The sequence below is a fragment of the Parus major genome, chromosome 26 (genome assembly GCF_001522545.3).
Source record: "Parus major isolate Abel chromosome 26, Parus_major1.1, whole genome shotgun sequence".
Classification (NCBI taxonomy): Eukaryota; Metazoa; Chordata; class Aves; order Passeriformes; family Paridae; genus Parus; species Parus major.
In genome coordinates this window covers 2,532,466-2,557,932 of record NC_031795.1, presented here as the reverse complement: position 1 = coordinate 2,557,932, position 25,467 = coordinate 2,532,466, and the positions used below count along the sequence as shown (strand labels likewise).

At 49.9% G+C, this 25,467-nt stretch overlaps 1 protein-coding gene across 5 annotated transcripts; it reads right to left on the bottom strand.

Annotated features, from left to right (window-relative positions):
* Positions 1-47: 47 nt before the first annotated feature.
* DENND2C (DENN domain containing 2C) lies at positions 48-25,444 on the bottom strand. 5 transcript variants are annotated; one of them, XM_015650769.3, is made up of 20 exons: positions 25,361-25,419; positions 23,223-23,705; positions 18,115-19,037; positions 16,510-16,658; positions 15,867-15,979; positions 15,338-15,505; positions 12,595-12,691; positions 11,835-11,879; positions 10,093-10,274; positions 7,255-7,364; positions 6,739-6,808; positions 6,323-6,400; positions 5,424-5,564; positions 4,630-4,778; positions 4,043-4,220; positions 3,695-3,736; positions 2,290-2,395; positions 1,259-1,498; positions 870-956; positions 48-283 (listed from the first exon to the last, which is right to left on the bottom strand). In XM_015650769.3, the coding sequence occupies exons 3-20, from the start codon at positions 18,900-18,902 to the stop codon at positions 252-254; spliced, it is 2,775 nt and encodes a 924-aa protein (XP_015506255.1). In that variant the 5' UTR covers positions 18,903-19,037; positions 23,223-23,705; positions 25,361-25,419; the 3' UTR covers positions 48-251. The 5 variants fall into 5 exon arrangements, 4 of the variants coding, with proteins under 4 accessions (XP_015506255.1, XP_015506258.2, XP_015506256.1 ...); XR_004500278.1 differs by lacking the exon at positions 23,223-23,705 and adding an exon at positions 2,734-2,750 and having other exon boundaries at positions 265-283; positions 25,361-25,444; XM_015650772.2 differs by lacking the exon at positions 23,223-23,705 and having other exon boundaries at positions 25,361-25,444.
* Positions 25,445-25,467: the final 23 nt, after the last annotated feature.

The following is a 25,467-nucleotide window of genomic DNA, read 5'->3' as shown; positions in this document are numbered from 1 at the left end:
CCCGCTCCTCCCGTTGCGGCCGCGCCCCCTTAAGGAACGGAGACACGTGAAGGGTTGGATCGATGTTATTGATCCATGAGCTGTTATCGATCCATGGAGCTGGTTATCGATCCGTGAGCTGTTATCGATCCGCGCTGGTTGTTACCGCAGCACACGCGGAGCCCCCGGCCTGGCCCGGCCCTCCCAGGCCACAGCTCAACCCGGCCCGGCCCGGGATTCCCCTCCCGCCGCTGTCCCGCAGCAGCGCCCGGTCACTTCTTCTGGAGGAATTTCATTTTACTGCCTGCAGAGAAAAAAACAGCATTAGGAGCTTTAGGCGAGGGAGGGAGACCCTGGCACAGGTGCCCAGAGCAGCTGTGACTGCCTCTGGATCCCTGGGAGTGTCCAAGGCCGGGCTGGACACGGCTTGGAGCAGCCTGGGATGGTGGGAGAACCAGAACTGGTCCTTTTCCCCCCAAATCATTGCGGGGAATGGGACCCTGTGGGATTCTGTGAGTTGGAGACACTCCAGGACTCATCAGGCTGAGGTGAAAAGCCACACATGGCCACCTCTGCCAGCAGACACAACTTCTGTCCCCTGGGCAATTCCTCAGCCAGGACCAAAGTTAAGGAACAAATACTCAGAGCAGCAGCTCCCACCAACTTTATCTAAAGATACAAAAGCTTAAAAATAAAAGAAAAATCTTAGACGGTGTTCAATATCCCCCGAAGCAGTAAATGTAAACAAGGGAATACAGGTGCAGAAGGCAAAGAAGGAGCCTTCCTCTCCTTTGTAACAAATTAATTATTCAATATCTACAATTAATTAAAATAAAAATTAACAATGAATGAACAAAATGAATGAACAGAAGTAAGGGGTCTTCCTTTACCAAGACTGCGAAGGATTTTGCTCATTCCAGTTCGTTCAGTCTCTGGAATACTCTCCAAATACTCCAAGGCACGAACCTCAAAAAGGCCTAAAGAGAAAAAAAAAATTAAAAAATTAAAAATCACCAAATGAGCTACTCTATCTTTTAGCATGTGGCATCATGACTAACAAGGCTACAAAAGGAAATCCTGCATGTAGTGTGTGCAAGCTGCAGGATCAAGGAGAAAGGAGACAGATGCAGAAGTTCTTTGCTTTATCAACACAATTCTTTTGAGTAATTAGAAGGGCTGTTCCACATGACAGAATTCCAACAGCAGAGGCAGATGGCATCATGCTTCAAAAGGGAGTCTGTGAAGCACACTTGAAACAGGAAGGTGATGCCACATCTACCTTTGACCAGGTTCTTGCTGAGCTCCCGGTCCTGGATGAAGCCTGCAAACATCTGGGTCTCCATGAAGCAGTGCAGGAAGTGGCGCACAGTGCGGGAGCCGTGGGATTTGCGAAAGGGCTCCCGCTGGAACACGCGCTCCCCCTTCTCCGTCACGCTCATGTGCAGGGAGTAGTGCCCCACAATCTCCACGAAGAACTGCACAAAAGCCTCCGAGACCAGGGAGTTCAGGGTCATGTCACCTGTAGGGAGGACATTTGTCACTTGGGTCATTCCTCCCCTAAAGGAGGAGTGGCTTTTTTAGAGAGCTCAGTCACTTTTTGTACTGGCTGTCTCAGACTAGGAACTTCCAGGTGATTGGTATCAAAGAAGTCTCAGCTCAAATATTCAATTTCCCAATGTCAACTTCTGCTGCATTTGGGACGCGTTCGGTTCTAAAGCTTTTCCAGAATTTAAAACATCCGTAATTTCATTTTCCCTGTTAAACATCTGGTGTGTAATGAGCTGCCAGCTCATAACAGGCTAAGTTTAATTCTCTTCAAGAATTAGGCAAACTACAGAAGACAAACTCTCTGGAAAACAAACTTTGTTTTTATGGAATTATATCATTTGCTGGTGCCATTTTCTCAAGCCACTCAGGGCTTTTTAAGTTTCTCACACTTCCTTATCTGATGAATCATGTATAAAACAGTTCAACTTTGAAAATGATCGGCCAAATTACCCTCTAAAATACAGGAATTTTCTACATTCTCTGAGAAAAACATTGTCTCTGCCACTCGGAAAAATATCATAAAATTCAAAGCGCAGGAACTGATGCTGTTGGCCCAAAGGAAACTACAGTTCTGCACACATAAATTGTGAAAAGAGGAACTGTCAGCACACATTCACAAGATGTTCTCAGCAAGATCACAGGGAAACAGCTAAAATGCCACTTCTTAGCATTTATTTCAATTTTTTCATTTTTATCAACTCCATGGAAGAGATCTGCTAATGGCATAACACTTTTCCATAGAAACTTTTTCACAGAAAGTACCTTGTGTGTCACTCTGCCCATGTGACAGGATTTCACTCCGTTCTTCCAGGATTTGTACAAGTGCAGCCTGGAGCTTATGGGGCAGGATGTCATCCTCATCTGATACCTACAGACAGGACAGCCAAGGAAGGACTTTTGTGTTACTCCCATCAGCAGGAGAACCAAGGGGTAGATTAGAAATATTCATAACATGCCTAAAGCAGTTAGAGGGGAGTTATTCTGTGATTTATCTTAAGGGGGACAATATATTTATCTTGCAGCCACAGAAATTAAACACATTTGCTCAGCATGCCCCAAGTACATTTTATTACAGGCACACACACATCTGGCCACCACACAGATTCAGGCTTATTTCACCAGTAAAACAACAAAAACAAAGTCTGTTGAGGAAATAATGAAGGGTGTCAATAATATGGTTTAAAAAATCCCCCAATCCTTTAATACCTTTCTCCAGTTGCAGGCTGCAATGCAAAACAGAACAGTGAGGCAAGGAAAAGGAGAAGCAAATATCTTGAACTAGTAACAAAATCCCCAGTATTTTTATAGCTACTTGTCTGGGGATGCAGAAGTACTTTTGGGGAAGTTCAGCAGAGAACCCCAAGTGTACTGTGATAATTTGTGCCCTAAACTGTCACTCCTGGGAAAAACAACCCAAACTAACAAACACCCCCCAGCTGGATGAGAGAGGAGAAAGTGTTGTACAGAACAGGGAGAGACAGACAGAAAGCAGCAGAGAATCTTAGGGATCCCCCTCTGTGGATGCTGAATGTGAGAGATCAGGCAGGTAGCACAGTGTCTTGGTGAAACTGTCACAGAACCTTCTCACACTAGCCTGAGGGCCTGAGAAATTGTGAGGAAGAACTCAAACAGTCCTTGGAGAAGGAAAATAACCTTTGCAGGTGTTGTTTGTCTCCTTTTTGTTTACTTGCAAGAAACGCCTGAGGGGTGTTGTTCCCAACTGTCCAAGGATGGTGATGTGTTGGTTTGATGGCCAATGAAAGTTTAACCCTTTCAGACCTTTTCAGAACTGTCTATAAAATAGGATCTGGAAGAATAAAACATGCTCTCTTTGGCAACTAAGCTTGAGAGTCTGTGTCATCACTATCACTGTTCCTAATACAGTGCAACACCCTTCACCTAAGACACCAAGTAATAGTTTGTAAACTCAGCTCAGACAAGCAGCATCTGTGGCTTTGCAGAGCTCTCCACCTTGTGCAACCTCAACCTTGCAGCAAAGATTTGTAAGCCTGGTTCCTTCTCTGTCAGTTCCAAAGGATTACAAGGTATTTCTTCAGGCACTAGAGTTTCCATATGAACACCAGCTTCTCCTGATTTATTAGTTTCTTTCATCGATGCCTTTTCCTGGCATAAACCCATGAGTTACTGGTACTGTTATTTCACTCACCTCTTGCAAGAACTTATCAGCACAAAGATCAACAATCAGAACCTGGGGAGACATAGAAAACAGAGACTCATAACCAGGTATGTTACTGTATAGAAAATAAACGACGTTTTTGTTTTTTAAATAAGGCTGTCACACACAAAGCACAAGTTCTGCATAAATGCAGCCTGTCTCTGAGAACAGTGACTATTACTTATTTTTGATAATGCTGGAACATCCTGACATTTATCTGGCAAATTCACCAAGTGGCTTGGAGAAGTTTGAGAGTTTATACTCAGACAGAATCTAGATATTATTCCAGACAGGTCAACCTCATCCCACTGACACTGTCTGTGTCTCAGATATCCTCACCTCTTCTATGGGCAGGTCCTGGAGCTGTGGCAGGGAGCAGGAGAGGATGCCAATGAGGAATGGGGTCGGAGAGCACACGATGTCGATCATGGAAGCTGGCAGGACGGGGATGTAGGTGTGCTGCCAGGTGAAGGGGTAAAGTGTTGCCACTGCAGCATGCCCACATTTAGACAGAGTGCTGGAGAGGTGAGAGAAGCACAGGGAGGGTGGTCAGTGTCTCCTTCAGGCTGGAAACGCTCAGAGCAGGTGTCACTCATGTACAGTCTGTGCATCATCAGCAGAGGCCCCATGCAGCCACTTCTGAACTCAGTTATGGGGAGCTAAAACCACCATCAACCCCAGATAAAGAGGCAAAAAGGAAAAATTCCCTTATCTCCTCTTGTGTAAAAAGCATACTCCAAATTCTAGGCATGCACACTGCTGTGTCGGGAGTGCAGAAGGTTTTCAAATGGAACTAATTGCAAAACTAGACAAGCTTGGACATGGGACAGGTCCCTTGCAAAAGAAACAAAGTCCCAAAGGCAAAAGAAACAATAATATCCAGTGATAGCATTCCTCAGAAAGAACCACTCAGACTCATCTCTTACCTTAAGTTGTCAGCCACAAAGATGACCCTCCTTTCCAGCAGGAGAGAGGCAAAGACCCGGATGGTGTGGGAGACACTCAGACACTGCAAGAGGCACTCAAAGTCAACGTGTTCCAGCCGGGAGTCCAAGGGGCGGCACAGCTCCATCACCTGAGAGGACACAGCCACAGGGAGAGCTGGAGGAGCAGCCCAAAGCAGGGACCCTCATCCTACAGCACAGGGCGTGAGGTCAGAGCTCACCACAGGCTGCAGCTCCTCCTGAGGGGTAGGACCAGGGACAGGATCCAGGGAAGGGCTGGAGCTAGGCCAGGGGAATTTTGGTTGGATCTCAGGAAAAGTTTTCTCCCCCAGAAGGAGCTGGGCACTGCCCAGACTCTGCAGGGAATGGGCACAGCCCTGAGGCTGCCAGAGCTCCAGGAGCATTTGGACACTGCTCCAGGGATGCACAGGGCAGGACTGTTGGGGTGTCTGTGCAGAGCCAGGGGTTGGACTCAATGATCCTTATGGGTCCCTTCCAGTTCAGGATATTCTCTGAATCCATGATTCTACACAGAATCTCAGACAGTTGGCATGGAGCAGCACAAAAGAGTGCTCCTGAAGCTCTTCATTAAGAAGCAGGGAATCACTTCCACAGTAGATGATTCCACAGCAAACACGTTTCTGGGACAGCCTCCCTTCCAACTCCAGGATGTTTTCTTCAGACTAATCATTTCCAGGAAGCACTGTGCAGTTTGCAAAGAGCCTCTGCTCCAGAGACCCTAGAGAGAACAGGCAGCTCACCCTGACCTGCGTTACCTCATCTCCTGCTCCTGGCAGGAAGCTCCTGACGGTGATGGTGCGTCCCGGGGCAGGGAACGGGGCCTCCATCACACTGCGCATGAAGGGATGCACCAGGGCTGGGGACATCTCCCGCCTCTTCTCCACCTCATCCAGGATCTGCAGGGAAACACACGTGGCCTTGGGTCACTGCTGCTGCTGACCAGAGGGGAGAGCCCACCAGAGCATTCTCACTGAGAAGGCTTCAGCATAGACCCACAGCCCTCTCCCACCTCATTTGGGACCCCTGTGAAATTCATCTCAAATGTCTGAACAATCAAACAGGCACAGCTTCCTGTGAGCAAAACTGTCCAGTCTCCTGCTACTGGAAGGAAATGTCTTGTATGTAATAATCCAATTCTCTTTATTTAGAAGAGTTAAGAGGAGCAACACCCCATCCCCCTCACCAAGACACCTCCCTGAAATGCTGTTCTAGAAACCCTGCTCCAACAATCAGAACCATCTTTCATCAAAGCTTGTCCCTGTACTCTTCTGCAATAACTGCTCTTTATATGCAGCAGCTTTTTCCAATCTTCATCTCTTTATCTCCCCTCCTCACAGTGCTACAAAAAAACAGGGGAGATCCAACCCTGTCCCAAACTGATTTTCCATTTCCAAGTCACAGAAGAAGAGGATGAAGGGGCACCCTCAGTAACACCAGGTATCAGAAGGCCCTTCCTTGCAGTAATTGCTCAAGGACTTGTGTATTGGCTGACAAGGCTCAGCACCAGTGTATTATTTCCTGCTCAAAGCAATGACAGAGAGGAAGCACCACTCTCCTGGGATGAGCTGCAATCACTAAGCCTGACAGAAGCATCCAGTTACTCTGAGAAGCCTGCAGGCTGTCAGGGCTCAAGGAACAGGCTGTGCCAGCTCACCTTGGAGAAGAGGTTGAAGCAGCCCAGACGGCTCACGATGCAGTACACCTCAGGCAGGCGTTTCCCTTTCCCTTCTGGCTGAAAGGCAAAGCAACAGCTCTGCTTAGAACAGGGGGGAAAGAACAACCCAGCACCCACACTGCAGCTGACCTGCAGAATTCCTTCTGCTGCAGCCTCCCCTACACTTATGACTACAAAGACTCTCAAGGAACACCCAGTTCCAGGAGCTGGTTCATGCCCAGAGCCCATTTCACTGTTTCTGGGCAACATCATGACCCTTCTCTCTGCGTCCCAAGGGCTGCCACCACCACAGCAGCACAGGATGAGTAACCCATGTGGGAAAGCAGCCCTGAGTCATGTCCTGACAGTGCCCAGACAGTGCTCCCTGTACCCCCCACCCTCCCAGAGATGCTCACCAGGAGTTTCCTGCAGTACCCGAACCAGCGGCTGCCATCCTCCCCCGTCAGCACGAAGGAAAAGGTTTCACTGGGGAACCAAAGCAGAGTTTGGGTTAAATTCACCACAGAGCTCAGGGGAGAGACTGACAAAGCACAAAAAGTCCTTCTGGTCATGCTGACAAGGGCCAAGGCACGATTACAATCATTACAAGGACTTTCGGATCTGTTCAGGATAAAAACTTGCACCCCATGAGCTTTTCCATCTCTCCTCCTTCCCAGCTGCTTCCCCACTCAGCCAAGGAGCAGCAGAAGCACTTCCAGCCCCAGGAGCTGGCCTTGGACAAATTCTTCCTTCTTACAGGAAAGGCAGCAGCAGCCCTCTACCCCAGCTCCATACCTCACCTTCCCTCCTACCACAGGGATTTCCTAGATCCTTTCCCCTTCCCCCCTGCTCTGGCTGCAGCTCCTCAGGCACACTCCAAAGCTTTCAGCATTGCCCATCTCAACCCCAAGTATTCAAAACCAAGTCTTTACCTTTTAAGGTCTGATGATGGGAACCAGTCTTTGGGATCTGGAAAGCAGAATTTGGGAATGACCTTTAGCCTCTCTTCAGTATCCTTTGATGGTCTGAAAGGATGTTCAGGCTGGAGGGGTAACAGATGCATTTGAAGTCACTGAAGTTGGTGCACAGCTGCAGCATTTAAAATACAGAAAGCATCTTCCTGACACTTCCAAAGGCTGATCCATTACATAGCTAATGCACAGGTACAGAAGAACATGTTCTGACTGTTAGCAGATTCCCAGTTCCCTCTTGCATTTTTCCGGCTGATTACACCTTTGTAAAATAACCCAGCTTTGTAAGGGTGGAGTAAGGATCTACAAGCATGGCTATGTTTATTGGAAAATGAATGTAGAAATGACCCCCCCAAATGATGGCTGTATCAGCCTGCCTTGGTTCTACCCCTGGGAGATTTGAAAACACTAATAGGAACAGGAATGTGTTCAGCTTTTGATGTGCAGATCACTCATAACAGAAGTGCAAAACTGTCCCTGAACCACATGTTCCAGCCACACTACATGTGGGTTGAAATCAAATCCCTCAAGGACTCCAAAACACTTTCCATGCTCAAAGCTGCCCAGAAAGGGCAAAAGAAAGACGTTCAGATAAGAGGCTCTGTAAGAAATGTAAGGAAATTTTACACATTTAAGTAGGAAATGCCCCCAAGAAGTGGAAAGTTTATTGCATAAAGTTGATTTTAGGCACTCAGCACATCCAGGCTATTCCGGTGTCCCAAACTGTGACAGCACTAAGTGTTAGGAAAACAGAACAGCATTTTCATGGAGTAACAGTTGTACAAAAGCTTAGATGTCCCTAGGCACACAGCCCAAAGCAGAGGGTGACAGCAGATTACTTGGAAGCAAAGCTAATATTAGAAAGGAGACACCCAATCTGACACACTGTCCCATCTAAAGTCACTCACCAATACACTTCTATTTGAGCAGAGGGTAAATAAATACTGAGAAATATTTTTTTTTGTGTCAGTGTCTTTATAAAAGCCAGTAAAGAGCGGTAGGGGAGCCCTGCAGTGCCCTTCCCAAAGGCAATGGACAGATTGGGAGGCTGCACCAGGGAAAAGCCAAATCTATTGCATTCCTTTCTTCCTCCCAACACCCTAAAGTTTGCACTTTCAGCAGATAATATTTCTGAGTAATCAGTTTTACCCACTAAATTAACACTGTGCACTCCTTCTGGCTGTAGCTCCTTATCCATCTTGTGAACCCAAGGTATTTACACACTTAAAACACTGTAGTTATTTGCACACAAATTCTTTAGGCAGCAGGAACTGCAACACTGTGGGACCTGCTGGGGTCCCACACAACCTCCCTGAATGGATCTGACATCTCCTCTATGTGGATCACATGCAGATTCCTCAATAATCCCTGGCTTTCTCCTGATGGCACAGCCAGAATTCCTGGCTCTGTTTTCAGTGGAAGGCAGCAGGTATAAGCCCAGACAGTGACAACTGAATATTCTTCTCAATCTGGTACCACAGAAAAACCAAGGCTCCATCTCAGCTTCCCAGCTTAGGACACTGAGCTATAACTCAGTCACACACTGGTTTTGTCACCCATTTGGGCTGAACAGCTGTGGATGCTAACTCTGAAACAGAGAGCATGTGAAACTGCAGGCCACATAGCTTTCTCAGTCTTGCCTGAGAAAGTGGCCTGGGAATTCATGAGGAGGATTTAAAACAATCCTCAGAGACAGAAAACAGCCTTGCAGATGCTGTTTGTCTGTTCCTTGTTTTCTTGCAGGAGAAGGTCGAGGGGTAGTGAGCCCCACTGAACAACACTGGTGATGTGTTAGTTCACTGACCAATAAGAGTTTCTTTTCTGTACTTTCCACTTATCGGTCTATAAAAAGACCTGAAGTAATAAACTAAGAGAAATTCTCCTGATTGACTCCTGAGAGAGTCTGTGTCGTTCGTCTCGCCGTTTCTAATAGAGCGACAAACAGCTTATTTCAAAGGGCTTGATTTAGCTACAGCCCTTCAACTTCCACAGCTCTCCTGGTTTTGGAGGCTTGTACAAACAGCTTTGCCATTTTATTATTACTTTTTTTCAAAACAGTATAAATAAGCACAAAAGCCCTGGGATTCCAGTTCCTGTGCACCATCAGTGCTTCACTCCTTGTTTACAAAGGACAGACTGCCAGGACGATGTTCCTGCAAGCTTTGGGACAGAACTCTCCTTCCTCTCCTTCAGCTGGTATCAAATACCTCACGGCTTCATGAAATTTGAATTAAGTAGGAGCCTTCCTAGTTCAAAAACGTCAACAAACTCATTACCAAGACACATATTCAAGTACTGTTGTAATGCAGTTAGGAAAAATGGTATGACCCAAAAAATGAACCCCCAAAAATGTAGAACTGTAAGTTTCTTTCCCTTATCTTGTTCTCCCTAGTTCCCCTTATTGGTTGTGTGAATTCCCTCCACCCCCTTTCCCCCTGTCTTCAAAAAGGAGTGCTTATCAATACCTCTTCCTCTTTCCCTCCTGCGACCTCACTCCGTAGGATCCCAAGAAATAAAGCTGTAACTGCCATCTCAGCAAGGGAAGAAGCCTCGTTTTTAGGTTCTTCTTTGATAAGCTAATCTATCTCCCCTGTCTCCCTGGCTGCTGCGGGGAGGACAGTGGTGGCAGAGAGGCAGGGGACATTAGAAATTATAGCAAAGAACCTCCTGACACTACACACTAGGTGTGTAGCAGAGCAAGGTGCTTCACATTCCAAGCCCAGATCCTGACCAGTGTAGCTTAGGAGGGGAAACACAGAGCTAAGCAGTTCCCTGGGCAGATTTCCACACAGCTCCTACCTTGCTGGGGAACTGCTGGATGATGTGTGGTGTGTAGGTGACCTCAGATGCCTTCTTGTGCAGGGACACCACCACGAAGAGCTCAAAGAGCCGCTGTTCCTGGAGCTCGATGAGATCCCTCTCCAAGGTCTGGTAGTGCGGGTTCCTCTTGGAGGCCGAGTGCCTTGGGCACCTGTGGTGACCTGGGGAGAGGAATAAATTCCAAACCAGCCTGTGGCTGGCACTGCCACACACCTACAGGGCACAGAAGAGGATACAGCATTGCCATCAGAGAGGGAAAAGGGATGGGTGGATTTCCCCACCTCCATGGGATATGGGGTGCCTGTGTCAGCTCCTCATGCACAGAGCAGATCTTCCCCAAGGGAACAAGTGACAGGAGAAGAGGAAATAACCTCAGATTCCACTGGAGGAGGTTTAGATTGGATTAGATTAGGGACAATTTCTTCACTGGAATGGTTGTTAAGCATTGTAGAAGGCTCTCCAGGGCAGTGGCGGAGTCACCATCCCTGGAGGTGTTTAAAAAATGTGTGGATGTGGCACTTGAGGATGCGGTCTAGTGGTGAGCATGGTGGTGGTGCTGGGTTGATTACTGGACTCAATGACCTTAGAGGTCTTTCCCAACCTAAACAATTCCAGGATTCTGTGATTCAGACAGGGAGCACTGACCTGGCAGCAGCTCTGTAAATCCTCCCTGACAGATACTGAAATTTCTCCTGCTGCCCTGATGTTCTTACATATCTCAGAGTGACACAACAGGGTACCAGGGAGTGAAGCCCAGCTGCACCAGGTCAGGAGCTGCCAGGACTCAGGGAGCCACTCCAAACACCACTGGGCACTCAGAGGCAGCTCCCTGGCCAAGACACCCTCAGGCTGGGCTCTCCTGACAGTCAGCAAAGGCTCACAAGCACAGGCACAGCCCTCTGATGTCAGGAATTCCTGTGGCCCAGGCACCGTGACACATTCTAGACTCTCTCAAACAACTCTTCCAGCAGGCAGTGACTCAATTTCTGTCGAGATTCTTCACTCTCCACTACTCTCCTTAACATAAAGAAATGGAACTTCACTTTTCATTCCAAGTTAAAGCCTTTTGAATGTTTCCCTCCAAGTAAATGAAACACCTAAAATAGTTCATAGAATCCTTGAAAGGTTTGGGTTGAAGGGACCTTAAAGCCCACCCAGTGCCACCCCTGCCATGGACAGGGACACCTTTCACTAGCCCAGGGTGCTCCAAGCCCATCCAACCTGGCCTTGGGCACTTCCAGGGATCCAGAGGCAGCCACAGCTGCTCTGGGAACAGCTAAAACCATGTAGGTGTTTCAGGTCTGGAGTTTGGGTCTATGATCAAACTCAGGACATCGGAAACTGACAAATACCGAGGCAAATTCTCCCCAGAGGAAAGGACACTGCACAGCATTACATGGAAGGAAACAGGAGTGGAATAACCTCAAGCAGCAGCAGCAGAGGTGATCAGGAACGACCTGCCACAAGCCACTCTACCAGCCCAGAAATGAATCTGCTTCTGGTGACTGGCAGATTAATGGCATTAAACCTCAAGGGCTCAGGGGAAAGGGCAGAAACAGAGGTTGGCTTGTCACAGTAACAGACAACAGGCTTGGCCATGTGGCCTCTGAGAGGCTCCCTGTCCCTGTCTCAGCAGATCCCCACATGTCAGCGGGCTCATCCCACCAGGGCCTCAGCCAAGGGTGCTGTGGGGACAGAACCAGCCCCTGTGATTCACTCACTTTTGGGCTGATTTTCCGTATCGCTTTCATTCCCACTGGTTTCACCTGAAACACACATAGTTTTCACTAGTTAGCCACGCAGAAGGAAGATGGGCAACACCCAAAGTTGGGAAAGAGAGAGAACCTGAGACTCATCAGAGCAACATCCCTTAGGGCTGCCCACCAATCCTGCCCAAAGCATCAGCCAAGGGCAGCTGGAAAATGTGTTACAACAGATTTCAAAAATGTCATTACATCACATTACAGCAAATTTCAAAAAAGCAGAGCTGATATCAAGCCAGTGCTGCCAGTGAATGACCTGCAGGTCAACTGAACACAGGCAAAGAACACAAACCAGCTGGCTGGTTGGAGCTGCTATAAAACTGAACCGAGCTGCTGAACAGAGTAACTAAAAAGACCCTACTGTGGCTACACAATCAGAACAAGGCACATAGACAATGAGTGAAGTAGTCAGAAGTGGTTTTGATGCCAAGTGGTTTTCTGAGGAATTTTTGCTTTAATCTGCTTTTTTTTTTTTTTTTTTTTAAAAAAAAAAAAACAAAACAACACTTTTAACCAGTAGCCAAGGTCTCCAGGCTCAGAATCCTGCACTTGTGACTGTTAAATTTGGGTTAGGCAAGTGTTCCTTGAGCTGAAAGTTCAATTCCAGCCATGAGTCACTGTTGTGTCAGCATGAGGTGGTGGTACCAGGCCAGGGACAGAGGAATTGTGCCACTCAAGGTGTTTAGAGCACAGACAGTGGTGCTGGAGACCCCAATACCTTTCACTGGAGCTGCTTCTCTGCCAGAAGGACTGAGCAGCTTCACCTTCTTCTTTCCCCGCTTGGAATCAAAGATCTCCTGTATTTTTAGCACCAGCTGAAATCCAAAGCAGAAGCAGAAGTTAATGGGGAGTCCAGAGAAGGGTCCAGGTGCCAACAGGAGGGCAGCCCAGCAGCCACCATCCAAGACCTGGGGAAAGCTACACAAATCCTGCAGGAACCCTGGCTCAGAGGCTGGAGTCCTAACCCAGCTCACTGGATAAAGAATGAGCACAGATTTCTGCTGCAAGAGAGGGATCCCTGTCAGCACAGCTTAAAGCTGACACCAGACTGTACAAGCATTCTGGAAATTGTCACACTTGCCTTCCCAAACAGAAGTGACAAACTGTCTAGCATCAGATCTCCATTTTCTATGCAAAGGCACTTGCAAGAACATCTTACAAACCCTCCAGCACAGAGGACTCAGAATATGCTCCACAGCATCCCAACTCCTTCCAAGCCCAGAAAAAGCAGAGCTCTCTCACTGTAGCTTGGGGTTTGGTTTTTGGGTTGGTTTTTGGAGTTTGCTGCTGTAGTTGGGTATCAGCTCAAGTCTCCTTAGGACAAGTGAGGCTGCTCTAAGCACAGGCCCTGTCCCAGGTGTTTGCTGGAACAAAAGGATGATGTACTCACCAAAGGAGTAACCTGCTCTAGTGGAAGGTGTCCCTGCCCATGGTGGAATTCAAGGGCCTTTCCACCCAAACCATTCTGTGATTTTGAAATGAAGACAGAACAATGGGTCTGTGCTGCAGGACCACACACCTGGTCCACTGGAAGAAAAAAGTTGGGAAAAAGCACAGCCCAGTGGAGACTAAGCCACAGACATGAAAGAAGGGTCAGCATTTTTACACTCTGCATTGCTGCTGGCAATCTTCCTTCCACTGGTCACAACAGCCTTAAAGCCAAAGTCCTGACACTTTCTGTGTCCCTGGCACAGCCTGCTCTGTGCTTTCCCCTCACTTTCCAGTGTCCCAGGGGCTCCTGACACCCCACATCAAAGGCGGCTTTCACTTCATGTGAAGAGGGATTTACCCTACATGCAGGGAGCAGGTCAAGTTCATTCCTGCCTCAAGAATTCATTAAACTGAACACAGGAGGGTGGGGCCCAGCAATTTGTCATCACAAATACAGCATAAAAAGAAATATATTACAGAGAACCTGTTTGTTCAACTCAAGTGTTTAATCCCAGAAAGCAAACCAGGCTTAGGCTCTCCATTTCCAATCAATTTCTCCCCATTTTTGGCTCAGACAGCCCTCCCAGCACAAGGAGGCTGCAGGGAACAAACAGCCCACAGCAGAGAGCAGTGCTCCTCCTGCCAAACCTGCCTTCTTTCCCTTTTTATCCAGCCTTAGCTAGAAGATCTTCATTTCTGTCCTGATTTTTGTGCAGCTGAGTCACCACCCTGGGTGTGTTTAAGGCAGCCATGTGTTTCTTAGGCAAAAGGTTTTGTCTTTTTAGACCCCAGTCCTTTACTCAACCTCTCAAGCAATCTTGGCTCAATTCCTCATGAGCAAAGGGAGTAAAGTGCTCTTCCTGCATGCAAATTGTTACCAGATTTTTGGAATAGGTTTGCTTTTGGAGAACATTTTATTTTCCCTCTCCAAATGAGAGATACTCTCCATCAAAGCATTTTTATAATCTTGCCATCTCCTTCCTGATTTTCTAGGGTTTGTTTAAAAACACAGACAGAAGTTACTTGATACTCCAAAGCACTTTAAAAAGTTTGAAAAGTCCTTTGCAGCTGTCCAACTCTACCTCATAGTCTTGTGCAATCTGAGCAAATACACGTGATTTTCAGATGAAATAAAGATCTGCTGAAGTGAAATGATTTTACCACAGCAAAAATAAGTCTTTGCCACTACCACAACTGGAATTTGAGTCCCATGCTCAAAGTGCCACCACAGTGCACTGCAGCTGCCCTTCTGCAGCACGTGGTGCCTTTTATCCCTGAGGGGTGTGAGCTGGTAACCAACACGAGGATCTAGAAACCTTCCCAAGGCACCAAAGGAGGGTCAGAATAGTCCTCCATGTGAAGGTGGATTAAAAGCCTTCCTCACCTCTCAGGCCTCAGCAGCATAATTGTCTTTGCAGCCAGGCAGGAAGGAGAGACCAGAAGGGACAGGAGGCATTGTGAAATGCTCTTAGTCCTGAGAGTTTCTCTGCACCTTTAAACTATGGAACAGCAATTCCTGATGCCAGTCCAGAATTCCAGGCCAACATTCCAAGTAACCAAGGGCCCCACAACTATCCCAGAGCTCAGGGCCTGCAGTGGAACACCAGAACCAGTCTGGAAAGTCATTGGGAGCAGGGGACACATCCACACAGTGTTACAGAGCTGCCCCTGTAGCTGTCCAAGAGCATAAACCCAGCACCATCACACTCCATGGAAACACCGGGAACAAAGCTTAGGTGACCAAGCACAAGGATGGCCTTGTGTTCACACACAGCCCTGACCTCTAGGTCAACACTGAGCAATTTGTCTGCCGACTCTTGGCCAACAAAAACACCACTGTCCCAGCTAGGACTGGCACCCAGATCCCCAAACAGCAGCCCTGCAACTTGGAGAGGGAATAGCTGGAGCAGCAGTGCCAAGCAGCAATCACCTGCCTGGCCCACAGCTCTGTGGCCACTTACAAAGCACTTGCAAAGCAACAAGAGCTTGAAATGCCAGGCAAGAAGTGAAGTTTCACACTTAAATCTTACCCAGGGCAGGTTCTTTCTCCTGCTAGCAGCCTCCACTGCTCGGAACAGCTTCCACTCAGACAGAGTGACAGGCAGGGAGGTATCCTTCACCATCTTCCCTTGGAAATTTGTCTGGGAGGGCTTCAGCTCCAGCGACTTGCGACTGAGGAAGGAAGGTTTTGGGGGAGGCTGGAAAACAGAAACAGAAGAGACAGTGAAGTGTGAGATAAAGCTTTGGACCAAGGTCACAGGCAGAGGAGTCAGATTACAGCTGGTAAATCTGCTCTACCGAGCTCTCCATCCCACCTCCCCACCCAAGCATCTCACCAAATCTCTCTTGTTCCTAATCTTTTGCTCCTTAGCAGCTTAACCAGCTGCCATGGCTGTTCATTATTTACATTATACATTATTTACATTAATAACAAGCAATAAAACAATAAGAAAAACCAATGACTTGCAGTGTGGAATGTGAGGCTGGGGGTGAGCACAAACGAGGACCCTTGTGAGAATGATTCTGCAAACACCTAACCCTTTAATCCCCCCACCCTACCTTGGGAGCCCTGCTAATGCTCCGGGGAGGGGGCAGCTTCCAGACAGATGGGACCTTCCACAGGGGCAAGGGCAGTGCTCTGATATCTTCATAAGGATCTTCTTTTGTAGGACCTGGAAAAAGCATTGGAGGGATTTATGAAAGGAGATAAAGCCCTGTATTTTTTGCCAGGGATATAAGTGGGGAGAGTGTGCCAAGCTTTAACAGGGTCTGAGAGACCTGTTTAGAGTTGGACGAGGTTCCCGCAACATCCTAACCCGCTGCCATGAACTTGGCAAACTGTACGTGGACTCAGCAGAACAAAAAACTTTTTCCCCTGCAGAGCAAGCAGCTCTACTGCAAAGCAGATCATTTTGGCAGTGTTCACACTGATCTCTGTGCAACACTCAAGCAAAGCAATCCAAAAGCTAATAAAGAAATCAGTTTAACACAGGCCAACTCTAGTGACCTCCCATGACATCCGAAATCAGGCTGTTCATGTTCACATCAACACCAACAAAGAACCCCAGATGGGGAAGACCTTAAAAATCCATTAAAAGAGCTGGGAAGGGCCTGAATGCACCCTCAACTTCACTCCTCCCTCCCCAGCACAACTGTCACCCTTAAACACAGTGAGGGCACCCTCAGAAGCACAGACACATACAGATAATGTCCTCGTAGATGTTGTCTTCAGACTGAGTGTAGACCAGCCTGGATCCTGCAGTGCCATTTGTCTCTTCCCGAGGTCTGTGGGAGCCGCTGGCTGCTGGCTGCTTGCGGAAGCCCTGGATGTCCTCAAACTCAAAAGATTTCCTAGAGGAAAACCAGTGTAACTTCTTCTAAAGGCACCTGCTTGAGTTTCTGTCTGTAGTCCACACACAACTGTGGCCCTCCTTGGGACCATCCAGCACACAGGTGCTCCACTCTGGACTCACATTTTCAAGGGTTGAGGTCTAACCCCAGGCAGCAGCTCAGCCCCTCACTCCCACCCCGTGGGATGGGGGAGGGAATCAGAGGGTAAGAGAGAGAAAACACATGCATGGGTCAAGATAAAGACAGTTTGGAAGGTAAAGCAAAAGCTGCACAAGCAAGGAAAGCAAAACAAGGGATTAATTCTCTATTTCCCTTGGCAGGCAGGTGTTCAGCCATTTCCAGGGGCTCTGTAATGCGCAGCAGTGACTTGGGAACACAAACTCCAGATGTCCCCCTCTTTCTGCTTCTTCCCCAATTCTTACTGCTGAGCAGAACACCACAGGGTCTGGAACATCCCTGGGGTCAGATATCCCCTCTGTGTCCCCTCCCAGCTCTGTGTGAGCACAATGTTACCAATATTTTCATCACAACTCCAAAACTCAGCATCACACAAGATGCCAAGAAGAAAATTATCCAAATCAAAGCCAGCACACCAAATGAGTCCTGCTCACTTCATCTGTGAAATTTGTTAAGTAAGAAGGGGAGCAGGAGGCTCCCTGACCAAGCACATTCCAAGCAGGCATGGCCAGATCCATCCTGCCAGAAGCAAGAACCCAAACTATGTTTTGCAGACTTGCAGCAGCTCAGTACCAGGACACTGCTTCCTACTGGCCTCTCCTACTCGTGCTCAGGGTGTTCATGCATTTGTGGGTTGCCATTTCCATCCACTTAGCCACTGTTTTGAAATTAAGGCACTAAGGTCACAGAGGAGCTGGCAGGGATTTAGCCCATCATCATCATAAAATGCGAGTTGCTGCTCCACACTTTGCCACAGTGGAAGGTTTCAGAACCTCAAGCCACATCTCTGCTGGTACTGTGCACACCAGTCTAGCACAGGCAGCTCACCTGGGAGCAGGATTTGCATCAAGCCACCTCAGAAGGGTATGGGAAAGAGGGAGAACCAGTCACACCTACTACAACAGCAGTGTGCACAGCCTCCAGCCTTAAGCAACAAGAGAATCCTTCTCTCCCAGGAAAGCCAAACACGCAGCAGCCACAGTGCCCCAAGAGAAAGCTTGCAGCTGAGGGCTAGCAGCAGTCAGGGAACAGGCAGGTCTCTCCCTGGGGCCAGCATATTGTCACTCCACTCTGTTCTAAGGTGTGGGCTGCTTCTGTTTGGAACCTGGAGCCTTCTTTGCAAGACTGTCAGCAGAAAAGCAGGAACATCCTTTCCCCATGAAAAGAGGCACCATCACTAGCAGCGCCTCCACAAGGACATCATGCCAAGCAAGCTGCTCAAACCCATCTAGAATGTGATTTAAGGAAATGTTTCAGACATGAGAGATGAATTATGTACCTCTGGGCTCTCCCTCTGATCCTCCTGCTGGCTATTTTCTTCTCAGGGCTGTTGGAGGATGACACCAAGTCACTTCCACTCTGCTTTTGCAGGACAGCTTCCCTACTGGCACTGGCATCTCTATGAGCACCAGCACCCTTCTCTGCCAGATAGCAGAAAGTCCTGCGGGGTTTGGGTGGTGGATCAGGAGCTGGCTCCTCCTCTTGCCCCTCAACCTCAGAGTAAATGTTTCTCAAGCTTCTCTCTGCCCCGCAGAAAGTGTCCACTCCTTTGATTTGCAGTTCTCTTTCTGTGCAGCCAGAGCTGCCTCGCTTCCTCTGGAGGTCTGAGGAAACAGGAGGGGCTCTGCCAGGCAGGAGGAGATCTGCTTTTCTCCACAGAGCTTGTGAGGTATAGAAGTTCCCTGGGGGCAATGCTACCCCCATGGCCAGGAATCCTGTTTGCCCCTCTCCTTTCTGCTTGGCTCGAGAAGCTGGGCCACTGCAGTCCTCAGTCTGCCAGCAGCTCCGTGCATCTTCCCTGAAATCCAGCCCCAGGTTCTTTGGATCTTTGGACCCAGCCTTTCTGCCATTCCCTGTGCATTCTGGCTTCACTTTGGGTAGTGCATTGCAGCTGGGATCATACTTTACTCCAAAGTCCTTTGGCTGCTGCTTCTCCTTGCTGGGGCAGCCCCGTGTCCTGCCCTCCCACTGGGAGATCTTCTGCTTGATGTTGCGGCAGTGGCTGCGGGACAGGGTCTGCACAGCCGCGCGGGAGAAGCTGCTGTCCCCAGCCGCCGTGGGGTGCATGGCAGGGGCCAGAGTGCTCACAAACAGTCCATGTCCGGCCCTGGCCACGTCCTCCCGTGTCTTGAACACATCAAAGCTGGCACCACACTCGGAAGTGCCTGGCGCTGTCACCAAGTCCGGGCTGGCTGCTCCGACCTGCGGGCAAAAACAAGAGCTGTCAGCTGCACCCCAGCAGTGCTCCCCACCCCAAACCCCCAGCTACTCCCTGGCAACTGCTGCAGAACATTCCTCCCCAAATCACATCCATCACCTGCTCAGGACAGGCTTCCAGAGCTCACTCCCCACAAGGGCTGTTTGTGCACACATCTGGAAGGGCGAGCAAGAGGGAGCCGAGGCTTCACCAGCTTAAAAAATAAATGCAGCAGGCACAAAATACCCTGGGGGATCCCAAGCATCCAGACTCAACGAAATTATTTAATGGCAGAGGAACACAGCAGCATGGATCTCAGCCAGCCCTTCTGCAGGAGTGCAGCTCCTTCTGATACTCGGGGATCAGACAAAGTCCTGTGGCACCTGAGCTCCCTACTCAGCAGAGACATAGCAGGACAGGAGGCACCGGGGCAGCTCTAGAAGGAACCACATCTGCTTCTCGAGAGAGGAGCTGCTGCTTCACAGGACGAGAAGAGCTGTGGTGGCTGGGAAAGAGCCCAACTCTGGCAATGCATCCTCCTCCCAGAAGTGCTCTCTTGCTCCACAACACAAGTGAAAACCTGCCTGGTGTTCTGTTTGTCAACACCTGACCTAAATTTGCCATCCAAGAGATGGGAGGGCAGTGGTGCCCAGCCTGTGGCTTGCAGCCAGGGGAGTTTCAAAAGGCAGAAGAAACAGGTGAGTTCTCATCTTCAAGTGAAAAATCGTGCAGTGTTTAGATCAGCAGAGAAGGAATGCTACAGAAACACTCTGGCTTCTCCTACTCCTGCAGAGCCTGCACAAACAGGAGCTGTGCCCTTTGAGACTTCCCACTCATGTGATCCAGAGGATGCAGCACACATCCTCCAGATAATCCAGCAAGGAATGCAGGTGAAACCACCAGTGAGAACTGGGGTGGCTGTACAGATCCAGCACCTGCAGGTCCAGCATGGCCTCAGTACAGATATTTCACATATGGAATCCTGAGCCTTGGAGCTCTTTGGCTGTCCCTGTACCTCACAAGGCATCCCAAATATTCCCAGATATGCCAGCACAGGTGAAAATTCATCTTGGACAGAAGACAGCAGCTCATAGGCCGTCTTCAAGCCCCGTTCCTTCCTTTCTCTGGGCAATTATCCCATTTCAGAAATTCCAACCCTCCAGCTGTATTTAACAATCTCCATTTGCAGTAGAGACAAGTGCTCAGCTCAGGGGCCACACTGGCTCTGGTAACATTGCCCTGGCACCAAGAAGTCTTCCTGCAAAAGGCAGGGACACAGCAGAATTCCACACATGCACAAAAGCAGAGGGGATCCCTGCAGAAAGCAGCCAGACCTGCTCCAGGTGGGACCAGGGGCCAGCATCACACTAAGCTGCGCTTGGGCTCCAGCTGACAGAGCCTGGCAGCTGCCACTGCCACCCTGAGCATGTGTCCTCCACAGCCAGAGCCACCACACCCGGCGAGCACTGAGTCACCACAGCTTGGCAGAGTGGGCAGAGCCAGGGATGGGCAGCAAACCAAGCAAACCAGAGGAGCTTAAACCTGCCTGGCAAGGGGTCACGTCCCACTCTCCAGGCTGGGTGTGGAGAGCCCCCACCACAGCAGACCCGCACCCTGCCCATTGCTGGTGCCACACCTCAAATTCCACACCTCGGGGCTATCCCTGGAGCTGCTGATCTGCTTGGCAGAGGCATCTGCAGTGCAATTAAAAGCAAAGCACTGGCCTTGGCAGATCTAGTGCATGACAGCACTAGTGAGAAAGCTCACTGGTCAAGGACATCCCAGGGCTCCCAGGCTGTTCAGGGATGGTTTGGGCATACGTGGCATCAAGCCTTGGCTCTGCTGCACTCTCCCCCTCTGCCAAAGCAGCACTGTTGCTGTGGGAAGCAGCTCCCTGTCTCCACAGCGTGGGTTCCTGCAGGCTGGAATTGCTCAGCCCATTGTCCCAGACAGCTGCTAGTAACTCTCCCACTCTGCAGTGAATGGGATAAACTTGGACTATCTGGGTAAGCCCTGAGCTGGGGATATTTGCTCCATCATCAGCTCTCTGTCCCTCATCAGCATTCCAGCCTGTCCTCAGTGCTTCCATAGCCGCTGGAGACCCTCTTCCCGCACCAGCAAGGGGCCCCTGCCCTCTGCTATAAATAGGCATTGTTGCCAAAACATCCTGAGCCAGAGCAGAGCCATCCTTCCTTGATGTGTGTGTGCACTGTCCTGATTAGCAGACAGGAAAGCAGCTTTCCCTCTGCTGTGCCACTGAACTGCTGCTCCAGTGCTCCAGGACACTCCCCAGGACCCAGCTGGCAAAGGACAGGCTCTGCTGGGGACAGCCAGAGCAGGACAGGGCTCAAACAGCCTCCTCAGCAGCCCAGCTTCACACCAGGATCATCCAGTGCCTGCCAGGACCACAAACACCGTACTGCTGGATGCAGGACTAGCACAGGGAGAGGAAGCCAAAGCACCCCACAGCATGGAGCAAGGTTTTATCCACAGCACTGAGCAAGTCCAGCACTCCCACAGCACACACAGTCCATGCCCACAGCTGCTTTCATTCCCAACAGCACTGGCTGCTTTCTCCTCCAAACACTCCAGCTGTGAGCTCCTCTGGGAGCAGCCTGGCAAAACATCCACAGAGAACCATGGAATATGCTCGGAAAGGAACCACAAGGATCATCTGGTCCAACTCCTGGCCCTGCACAGGACTCTCCTGGAGCTCTGGCAGCCTTGAGGCTGTGCACATTCCCTGGGGAGCCTGTTCAGTGTCCCAGCACCCTCAGGGGGAAGAAGAACCTTTTCCTGGCATCCAACACCATTCATGAGGACAAATGACTGCACACTGAGTAGCCCTGCACAGTTTTCCTGCTGGGTCCATCCTTGCTGTGCCCAATCTGGGCAGCTCTGCTGGCAGCTCTGCTGGCAGCTCTGCTGCCAGCCTGCCCCACATCCTTCCTGCCACAGCTCACATTGGGAAGGCTGCAACAAAAACTGCCTGTGCTGCAGCTTCCTCAGCCAGCCAGCCAGATCCATTTCTGCTTCCTCATCTCAAGCCATGGTCGAAATCAAGGCCTAATGCTCCTGCCCTGTCCCACTGCCCAGGACCCTGTTCCCATGGTAAGGCACAGCCAGGAGCTGAGAAACATGGAGGAGAAGCTAAGTCTTGGCCAGCACATGAAATTCCAGCATCCCAGAATGGTTTAGGTTGGACCTTAAAGCTCATCTCCTTCCACCCCCTACCATGGGCAGGGACACCTTCCACTGTCCCATATTGCTCCAAGCCCTGTCCAACCTGGCCTTGGACATGCAGAAATGGGATCCACAGACAACCAAGCACAAGCTTAAAGTTATCCCTGCTCAGTGCTGCTCCCTGGACTGTCTCTTCCAAAATACCAATCCAAGGAGGAGAGGAATGCAGCTTTTCACCTGCCCAGGCTTGCTATCAAGAACCAGGTGTTTAATCTCAGCTCATCACGTGAGACCAGGAAAGGGTAGAGACTGATCTTTGGTGAAGAAAGAGCACAGTGGGGTGGTGTGATCCAAGTTAAGTAATCCTTAAATGCAGTCCAGGACACGCTAAAACACAGTTCAGGGACACAGCTGGCAGAGACCACCTGGGTCAGGCAGCCAGCACTTGTATCAAACACTATACAAATCATTCCTGTCACAGAATAACCAGACTTGTAAATGCTTTTATCCTGACCTCCCTTTCCAAATTCCTTTAGTGGCTCCAGTGTGCTTCCCAGTATTTCCAGAGGGGCCAAATTTATCATCCTTACTGCATCAGGATTTAGAGGAGATCAGTGTAGTTAAGAATACTGAATCATTTCACTGGAAGCAGCAGTTTGGGGGAAAATAATTTCTAGGCAAAACATCATCCATTTCTGCCAAAAGACTGCTCTCTGATCCACGCTGTTTGGAAGCTTCCAAAGCAGAAGAATAAGTCACGTTCACAGCACATGACAGGTAGCCCTGACTCTTTTTCCAGCCCTGAAAGCCAGAGAGAACACAACCCATTTTCCATGCAAAGCCTTGAGACAATTCCATTTCCTGAAACCACATTCCCAAGGAGAGAAAGCTGCCAGTGCTGTTCCAGAATAAATCCGTCTAGTGCTGAGGTCACGGCCCCCCACCAGCCATGCTGCTGGAACCCCCAGCACCCAGAGCACCCTGCAGCAGAGGCACTGACACCTTACCTTGTCCTGCTCCTGGGAGCACAAACACCGCCTGGACCAGCCCGTGCAGCTCTGAGGCAATCTCAGTCCTTTTGTGAAAGCTGTGCAGTCCTAAACCACCCCAGAGTCCTTGTCGCCAAGCCTCCTGTGTCAGTAGCCAAATAAAAAGCAGTTTCTGGTCTTCCGCAGCTTAGGGAAGCTGGCAGCTCATTCCTGCAGGGAAAGGACCTCTTCCAGAACTCTCAGCTATTCCCATTCTGTTCCTCTCCAGAACAACCCTAAAGCTCCTCTGAACAATTCTGCCATGCTGATGCATCAAAGACAAGGGCAGTACCAAACAAGCAGATTTTATATCAAAATCTGTAACTCTTCAGGAATGCAGTGTGCTTAGTCATTTCCATCTCGATACAAAGCTACTCTAACCACGAGGTATTAACTCCTTCCATGCTGCTGCATCTCCTGCTGAGGAGCAGTTCTGCCTCATTAGATCCATGGCCACAGCCCCTGGACACAGAAAATTACACAGAAAATATAAATTACACAGCAAAAGGAGGTTGGGTCTGGCCTCTGCCAGTCTAAAACTTTTCTACTGACTGCCTTTTTCTAAAGTGATGAAATTCAACTTCTTGAAAGCAAGTTTTTCCTCAAGATATCAAAAAACCCCAAACCAGAGCACTTCCAACATGTAAGCCCTGAAGGCTGCTACACCAGTGGGCACATGGTCAGAAACCCACAGTGTACTATTTTTAAAGTCGTGGCTTTTTAACCTGACTCACAGCATCTGAATGCCCAGGGTAGCAATACTGACAACAGCAGTTGACTCAGCCCCTACACCCCGGGCTGGCTGCCAGCCCCAGGAATGCTGCAGCTGCACACAAGAACTGAGACACAGGCTGGGCATGGAGTTAAAAATCAAACACAACTTATCCTGGAGCAGTTCCTTGGTGCCACCATCAGAAGTGAGATTCCAAAGGAAAGTCACAAAGCCTGTGTGGCTTTACACGAGCCACCCCAGACAGGCTGTGTGGGGCCACAACCAGCCACTCATTCCTTTGGGAATGTCTCAGCAGTACGGAGGCAGCTGCCCCAGGAAGTTCAAAGCATGCAGACCAAGGCATCAACAGAAAACCTCTCAGACACCATTCAGATAATGTGTTCCAGAGCTGCCCACTGAGTCATATCCATATTATATTATTACAAGCGGAAGACTGAGATAAAAATTTGCCAAGTATGAATGGACAGCACTAGGACTCAAGGTCACTCAGACCCTCCAGCCACCAGTGCTCAAATACACATTTTCAGGGGCTGGTTTTCCTGTAACTTCTCTTCTGCTTTCCTTCCATCCCTTGCTGCCACCAGTCCCGGCTGCCAGGAGGAATTGCTCCTGGAGTAAAAAGAGGAGTGTCTGGGCTCTGTCACAGCCAGGTACCCTCTCAGCTAGGCCGTGTCCAGCCACGGTCACTGGAACAGAGGGTGTGTGTATGCAGTGAACTGGGGAAGGCAAGCGGAGACTGCTCCAGCATGCCCAAGGAGCTCTGTAACCACTCGGCCCCACGCACAACAAAGCCCAAACATCCAGTGAGACCTAAACCACCAGAGTCCAACAGTGCGTAAAACGCTGTATAGACTGAGTGGCGAGGGTGGCAGAGACCCTCTGGCGGTGTGACCTGCTCGGCTCAGACAGGGGCACCTATAGCAGGAAGGCTTTTGGATATCCCCGCGGGAGACACAGCAGCAGCCCTGGGCAGCCCAGGCTCCATCGGCCTCAGCGGGAGAAGCGTTCCACGAGCTCAGCGGAGCCCTCCTGTGTGTGCGGCTGTGCCCACCACCGGACATCCCCGGCTGCCTCCGCCCGGCGCCCTCCCTGCAGGCATCTGGACGAGAAGGAGAGACGAACCCACCCCAACCCCGGCTTCCCTTACGAGCTGGGTCTCCTCCCGGGCAGCTAGAGCAGGCACCTGCTTCCTCCGGCCCGTCAGACTCGGGGAAGATGCTGCACCGGCCGCTGCCCGCCTGCCCGCAGCCGGGACACGGGGACCCCTCGGGGCCCGCAGCCCCGAGCCCGGCCACGCCTGCGGGAAGCTCCAAACCCACGGGCCACCCGCTTGCCTTTCCGGAGCAGCCCCCGCCCGGTCCCGCCGCCCCCCGCCCCGTCTCACCGCGGCCTCGGCCCGTTCCCGACCCCGCTCCCGCAGGACGCTCCCGGCGCGCACGGAACCACCTCTCATTGGCTACTGTGGCCATCAGTCAAGCTGTGGTCCCGCCT